At 38.2% G+C, this 7,298-nt stretch overlaps 2 protein-coding genes across 4 annotated transcripts; one reads left to right on the top strand and one right to left on the bottom strand.

Annotated features, from left to right (window-relative positions):
* Positions 1-733: 733 nt before the first annotated feature.
* Positions 734-1,539, bottom strand: LOC120141909 (F-box protein SKIP31-like). The gene is made up of 3 exons (XM_039156671.1): positions 1,262-1,539; positions 1,063-1,181; positions 734-775 (listed from the first exon to the last, which is right to left on the bottom strand). The coding sequence occupies exons 1-3, from the start codon at positions 1,383-1,385 to the stop codon at positions 734-736; spliced, it is 285 nt and encodes a 94-aa protein (XP_039012602.1). The 5' UTR covers positions 1,386-1,539.
* Positions 1,540-2,268: 729 nt separating this feature from the next.
* Positions 2,269-6,414, top strand: LOC120141925 (probable apyrase 7). Of its 3 annotated transcripts, none has more exons than XM_039156685.1 (5): positions 2,269-2,479; positions 2,717-2,871; positions 2,966-4,951; positions 5,588-5,911; positions 6,089-6,413. In XM_039156685.1, exons 3-4 carry the CDS (start codon positions 3,025-3,027, stop codon positions 5,887-5,889), a joined length of 2,229 nt encoding a protein of 742 aa, XP_039012616.1. In that variant the 5' UTR covers positions 2,269-2,479; positions 2,717-2,871; positions 2,966-3,024; the 3' UTR covers positions 5,890-5,911; positions 6,089-6,413. The 3 variants fall into 3 exon arrangements, with proteins under 3 accessions (XP_039012616.1, XP_039012615.1, XP_039012614.1); XM_039156684.1 differs by having other exon boundaries at positions 2,958-4,951; XM_039156683.1 differs by having other exon boundaries at positions 2,717-4,951; positions 6,089-6,414.
* The last annotated feature ends 884 nt before the right edge of the window (positions 6,415-7,298 follow it).

Here is a 7,298-nt window from a genome sequence, read left to right as displayed (position 1 = left end):
ATAGCTTCTTCAAAAGTTTTAGGATCCTCATCTAACAGAAAAATTTGAGCTATAGGATCTGAAATGGAGTCTAAATCATTTATCTCATAAATAAAGGAAGTAATAAAGTCTGGTCCAAAAGAGGTTTCAACTCTTTGCCTTTTACTTCTTCTAGGCTCGAAATCAATTTGTTCAGAAGACCTAGCAGGATTACTAGAAGAAGTGGATGAAATATATTCTATTTGTGTTTCAATATTCATTCTCGGTTCCTTTAAAGGAAAAGTATTTTCAAAGAAAACAACATCCCTTGACTCACAAATAGAATAATCTTGTAAAAGCATGAATCTGTATGCAGCACTATTCGTAGCATACCCTATAAACACTGCATCAACAGTTTTAGGTCCGATGGTGGACTTCTTAAAGTCTGGCAAACCCACTTTGGCCAGACACCCCCACACGGTTATTTCGGATTTACCTTGATTGCGGCCGTCGCGGGCGCTATTGCGGCCGTCGCGGATAACTCGGACGGCGGCGAAACCGCTATATCGCGGCCTAAATCGTGGTCGCGGACCGTTTTTTAAAACCCTGTTTGGATCAACAAAAACTCAAAGCAGCTTCCAGCTCCTTTTCAACCTCGCAGTTGTATCCTAATAAGTAAGCTCTTGCTGCCACAGCATTGTATAATGAAAATGAGATACATGCAGATGCAGTCAAGACCAGGGATTATGTGAAAGATATGAGATCCGAGTAAGTTTCAGCTTGCTGCTTCATCTGTGCCACCAGCTTGCTGCTGTTCCTGAAAGTTTTTTTTTTTGACAAGGGGCATACAGGTGTTGGAAAATGGAACAATAAAAAGCTTAAGATGATCAAGTCATAACTTTCCCCCTAACACCACATGTAGCACAAATTGAGGATGCCTAGCTTGTTCATGGATGAAAAATGAAATAAATACAGCAACCTGTAACTTAATAGCATGTATCGTGTTATTGAACGTGTACAGTTGCATGTAGAGTGTGAATTTCGTGGAACTTAGAAAGTTTAATGTTGCAAGAAAAATAAATAGTTAAGAGAAATTCTACTCACGGTATCCAATTCCATTTCGGATGGAGACAGTAACCTATCAAAACAGTGGCCTGAAATTGTGCAGACCAAAAGCTCATTGTTGGGATCCAAAATGACTTCTCGACAAGTATCATCACATACTGAGACAAGAACGAACACAAATAGAAACCATAAATTGAAGTTGCGTGATAATTTGGCAACAAATAAAAACGTTTCCTACCATGATCCTGCCCCGTCTTATCACAAACAAATGCATCCCCGATTTGGTAGTAGTTACAGGTTTCTCCAGAACAAGTATGGTCATTGAAAATCTTATCGGTCAGGCCCCGATTACTCTTCCACATAGATACTTGATCAGCAACTGTCTTGGCAAGAATTATTGAGTCGTCCTTCACCTTCACACGCACAGCCACACACACAAAGAAGAAAACAGCCAAAAGAAAACATTTTAGTTCTTGTTCAGAAAAGGAAAAATGAATTAAGCATCTTCATGGATGCCTCTAAAGAATGAAGCAATACTTAATCCTACTATGGATTAATTAAACGAACACAAAATATTGTTCATGTTCGTTCGTTTAATAAATAAACGAACATAAACAAACTTTTCACCGAACAGTTCAAGAACGATTCGTTGAACGTTCGATTCGTTTACACCCCTACAAATATCTTAGTCACACAACTTTTAACACATTTGAATTTTAATTTGTGAGAATTCGAATATTCGATATATGGTTTAAAATTTATTTTTTATGGATTCATATATCTGAAAAGTAATAAAATTTAATATATTTTAATCAATTAAATCGACATCATTCAATTAATGACTTTAAGTTCAGTCAAATAAATTATAATATAATATCATAAACTGAATTATTATAAGCAGAAAGCAACAAATAAAAATAGCATCTATCCATTCAAATCAAACTGATTTTAATATAAAAATAGAGAAATTCAAGAGTTTAGGATGTAGGGTTTGGTAGGTACATAAATGATCCAACAATAAATCAGAATTAATAAACTAGAAAAGCATATCAATCAATTTATTTATTTATTTATGAAAAGAAATAAAATAAGAAATAGATAAATAAATGAGAGAAAAATAGGTGTGAAGGTGAAATTGACTAACAACAACAACTTGAAGGGGTCAATGTAGAAAAGATGGAAGAAGATTGGGTAAATGATGGAATTACAAAGAAATAAATATTATAGAAACTGAGATACAAAGAAGAAGAAGAAGGTTTCTGCAGAAACCAGAACGAAAAGAAAGAAGAGAGACCCAAAGGCCAAAAAGTATTACGCTTTCCATTGGATCTGAGGTACTGAATCTTCCAACTGACACTTCGATTGTGAAAAACTTTTGCTTAAATTTTGGTTTTCAAAGACTGCGAAGAACAAGGCGGAGATCTGAGCAAGTGCCGCTATCAACACTTGCCTGGAGGTATTCCTCCAACTTGGTTTTAGTCGTTTACTTATAATACTAGAATTTATTGGAGATCAATCTTTCTTTTGCGCGCACCTCAATATCTTGTATAAATTTTGCGAAATGAACATGATTTTCTGTATACATTTTCTTGCGATTTTCAATTCTCGTTTTTGATTGTATATCTCCTGCATCACGCGATTTTCGGGTTATTTCTTTCAAATGTACACCACTGATTTGATTTTTGGCACTTAGGATTCGTGATCTCTGATCTTGCCTGCTTGGTTGTCACACTGGTACCTTCATCCTGCGACGATTTTGGCAAAATCAATGTAATCTTTGAATTGAATTCAATTGCAACTGCAAGTATGATGTGGGTTGTCTCAGATAGTATTCGAACAGCACGGCAGGTAAATTAGAAATTTCAATATTGGAAACATATGCCCAATGAAAAGCTGTTAATTTGTATTCAAAATAGAATTATGGTATTTAGTAGAATTGCAGAAGCGATATCTGGTGCATCGAATCTTTTATCTGCTACGCGGTCTTCTGCAGCTTCATGCATGTCGCCTGCTTTGTCACCACATACAGATAAAAATGTTCTCCATGGGTTTGGTTTTGCTAACTCTGGAAACAAAAATAATTTGCGCCTTTCTGCATCACTCCAAGATTTCTCATCATATCACTGTCTTGATCCAGAAGCAGCTAATCTTTTTTCTGAAATTGACAAGAGCATGACCTATTCGAAACCCTCTCTACAGAAAGAAAATGTTGCAGCAAGTTTCTCGAAAGAGAAGGGTTTTCCAGGTGGAACCCCATTTCTAATGAGAAAGTGGGTGCGGTTTATCATGGTTTTCTTGTGCCTACTCTTGTTCATTTTTTTGGCATACGTGGTTTGCATGTATATTTATTCAAATTGGTCTAGAGGAGCTTCCAAGTTCTATGTTGTTCTTGATTGTGGAAGTACTGGAACTCGAGTTTACGTTTATCAGGCCTCAATTGATCCCAAGAATGATGGTAGTCTGCCTATTGTCATGAAATCATTAACTGGAGGTCTTTCTAGAAAGCCAAGCACACAAAGTGGACGTGCTTATGATAGGATGGAAACTGAGCCTGGGCTTCATAAGTTGGTGCACAATAAATCTGGCTTGGCGACTGCAATACACCCACTTATTTCATGGGCACAGAAGCAAATACCTGAACGTGAGCATAAGAATACTTGTCTTTTCCTGTATGCTACAGCTGGAGTTCGCAGGTTGCCTAATGCTGATTCAAAATGGCTTCTGGAAAATGCTTGGTCAATACTAAAGCATTCACCTTTCTTGAGCCGCAGAGAGTGGGTTAAGATTATCAGTGGGACAGAGGAAGCTTACCTTGGGTGGACAGCCCTTAACTATCTCACAGGCATGTTGGGAACAACCCCTAAGAAGGCAACATTTGGTGCACTTGATTTGGGTGGATCATCATTACAAGTTACATTTGAGAATGAGCACCGCCAACATAATGAAACCAACTTAAACCTCAAAATTGGAGTGGTTAATCATCATCTTAGTGCTTACTCTCTCTCTGGCTATGGTTTGAATGATGCATTTGAAAAGTCTGTAGTTCATTTATTAAAGAGGCTTCGAGATGGCTCCATTGCCAACCGGGCTAATGGAAAGATAGAAATTAAACATCCTTGCTTGAACTCTGGCTACAATGAACAGTATATTTGTTCTCAATGTGCTTCAAAAGATCAAGAAAGTGGGAGTCCTTTAGTTCAAGGGAAAATTTTGGATAAAGGAGGAAAATCTGGAATACCAGTGCAGCTTACTGGTGCTCCAAATTGGGAGCAATGCAGTGCAATTGCCAAAGCTGCTGTCAATTTAGCTGAATGGTCCAACCTATACCCAGGGATTGATTGTGATTTGCAGCCTTGTGCACTTTCTGATAGCTTGCCTCGTCCTTATGGCCAGTTCTATGCTCTATCTGGCTTTTTTGTTGTATTTCGGTTCTTCAATTTGTCTCCAGAAGCTGCACTTGATGATGTACTAGAGAAGGGTAGGGAATTTTGTGAAAAAACCTGGGAAGTGGCCAGAAACAGTGTTGCTCCACAGCCCTTTATTGAGCAGTACTGCTTTAGAGCACCGTATATAGTATCACTGTTGAGAGAGGGTTTGCACATCTCAGACAGTCAACTTGTCGTTGGTTCTGGAAGTATTACATGGACAATGGGTGTTGCATTGTTGGAAGCTGGGAAGTCATTTTCAAGCGGACTAGGGCTCCATGGATATCAAATATTGCAGACCAAGATTGATCCAGTCATTCTTATTGCCATTCTGTTAATGTCATTGGTTTTGCTTGTCTGTGCTTTATCATGTGTTAGTAACTGGATGCCAAGATTTTTCCGGAGTCCATATCTTCCTCTTTTCCAGCATAACAGTGGATCTACATCTGTTCTTAATATACCATCTCCTTTCCGGTTCAAGCGCTGGAGTCCTGTGAACTCAGGTAAGATCTCTTGTATGACCTATTATTTGGGCATAATTCTACTGCTTTTCTTGGCTATGTTTTCCATGAGAGAAAAATATCCTCTCAAATATGTTAACGGATACCTTCCTTCCATGCAAGAATGCCTACTGTCCAATTTTAGTCACCGTTGTCCATCTGCATAAGGCCTTCTGCTCCAAAATAGGCTTCAAAAGCAATGGTGCTGTTCTCTTGTTAAGATTTTTGAACCAAGAGCCACACCTTACAAACTTAATGTTTATATAGATGCATCAAGAATATTTTTTAACATGGATACGACTAATGATGAAGTTCTCGGTCTTATACTTTTATTACTGGGATACTCAAAATTTGCAGTTAGCATTACATATCTTTGAGCACTCAAAAGTGCCTCAGTTTCAAGGATTTTTCGGACACAATAATTTGGATGTGATATGCCCTCAGCTATTTGTGTCGGCAAATAAGGGATGCTATTCTAAGTTGGCTTGGTACATGATCCATTAACTTACATTTAATGAACTTGAAATGTCTGTTCAGTATATGAACCTAAGTAATTCCTATAGAGGTTCTTGAATGTTATTGAATGAACTTGGCTTCATTATGAATGTTACTATGATCCTCATTCTCTCTCTTTTACAGGAGATGGAAGAATTAAGATGCCCCTGAGTCCAACAGTTCAAGGTAGTCAACAAACACCATTTGGCTTGGGACATGGTCTGGGCAGCAGCATCCAACTCACCGAGTCTTCGTTGTACCCCTCAACCAGCAGCGTTTCACATAGTTATTCCTCCAGCAGCTTGGGGCAGATGCAATTTGACAGTAGTAGCATGGGTTCCTTCTGGTCCCCTCACAGAAGTCAGATGCGACTGCAAAGTAGGAGATCACAATCACGAGAAGACCTTAATTCCTCGCTAGCCGAGACACAAATGGTGAAAGTTTAGGACAGGCTTTGCAGAAGTTTTGGTATGCATCTTCTCCAGTCAATTCTAAACATCTTTTTTTCACATTTAGTTTTGCTATCCCTTGTTAGAACGGGACTCTGACTCTCATTACTTTGCCTAGAAAAACCAAAAATATTTTCTCATGGGCATTAATGCGTTTTGCTCGATCTTTAATAAATTGCATTGAATTCATTGCCAGATGTTACAAGCAAAACCGGGTTTATGCGAAGCGGGATGACTCTAGGCAAATGATGATGAGATGGTCTGATCATTGGGTTCCTCCAGATTTTGGTTAGAAGGAATATCCGAGTCTTGTTAACCGGGCTCCTCGACTTTCCGGCGTTTGTAAATTGCGTATTTCTTGGGATTTCGAGCATCGGCTACCATTCATTCATATATTCCACAAGGGTAGGGTGATGTGCTGACTTATTGTTTAATCTGAGTGTCTCTTCTACCTCTTCGAGTACTACTATTGCACAGCCTATACCTGGAAGCACTGTCATTACACAGACACAGCTAGTATTACTCCTTTTTCCCCCCTCCCTCTAAGAGCAGAAATGATCCTTGTTATCATCCATTGTCGCGTTTTGAGTGTTACAAAAATAACACGAATATAAAAAAATATTTATTATAAAATTTAAACCACCTAAAAAAACATTATAATGTAATAAAATACACCAACATACCAGAAGGGGAAAGTTTTAGATGATTTAAAAATTAACTGATATGAAAATAATTATAAAATGAATCCATAAGTTATAATTATTTAATATTTATTTTTACTAAAATAAATAATTGTTTATAAGAAAATAAAAACAATGTATATGCGAAAAATCTTGGAGTTATATTTTAAATCATTAGAGAAAAAGTTTGTATTCAGCTAATTTGACTTTCATAACTAACGACATTGAAATTTGCCGGGACCACGAGGAGAGAAAGTTGCCGAAAGCATAGGCATCACCTATAGAGCATGGTCGAATGTGAAAGTAATGGGCAACCCTCCACAAGTGTAATACGTTAATTGGACCTGCACGGGAAAAGGAAACTCGTCGACGTTGAGGCAGGGCATGACTGTCCCTACGAGGGTCCGCTTCAAATTGTAGAAATCTAGTTGGCTCAAAGGGATATTGGCCAGCGCCTGCACTAGAAGTGCACCACTGTTGTCACATATGATTCGCCTCCGGCTTATCTGTGGGTCTTCAACTATTCAACCAGCAAAAGGGTAGTAGTAACTTGGAGTTTTGGCGAGAGAAATCTTGAGCGACTCAAACAATGTGTTGCTGTCTTTGATCAAATCTCTATTTGATCTGTTGTGACGATACAAGTACAAGTACGTCATGGGAAAGCGGCCGAGAGAATATCGAGGTTTGAAAGTGCAAGAATATGGTGACGCACTGTGAGAGATAATC

This window comes from Hibiscus syriacus, unplaced genomic scaffold, assembly GCF_006381635.1.
Source record: "Hibiscus syriacus cultivar Baekdansim isolate YM2019G1 unplaced genomic scaffold, ASM638163v2 tig00110816_pilon, whole genome shotgun sequence".
In the NCBI taxonomy this organism is placed as follows: Eukaryota; Viridiplantae; Streptophyta; class Magnoliopsida; order Malvales; family Malvaceae; genus Hibiscus; species Hibiscus syriacus.
Note: the sequence above shows the minus strand (reverse complement) of the source record. Positions and strands in the feature narration are given on the sequence as shown.

Coding starts and splice junctions, on each gene's coding strand:
- LOC120141925 (XM_039156683.1), top strand. CDS start 2,902: ATGCCCAATGAAAAGCTGTTAATTTGTATTCAAAATAGAATTATGGTA. Junction 4,952..5,587: donor CTGGAGTCCTGTGAACTCAG/GTAAGATCTCTT, acceptor TCTCTTTTACAG/GAGATGGAAGAATTAAGATG.
- LOC120141909 (XM_039156671.1), bottom strand. CDS start 1,385: ATGTGGAAGAGTAATCGGGGCCTGACCGATAAGATTTTCAATGACCAT. Junction 1,182..1,261: donor TAAGACGGGGCAGGATCATG/GTAGGAAACGTT, acceptor TTCTTGTCTCAG/TATGTGATGATACTTGTCGA. Junction 776..1,062: donor CCGAAATGGAATTGGATACC/GTGAGTAGAATT, acceptor AAAAACTTTCAG/GAACAGCAGCAAGCTGGTGG.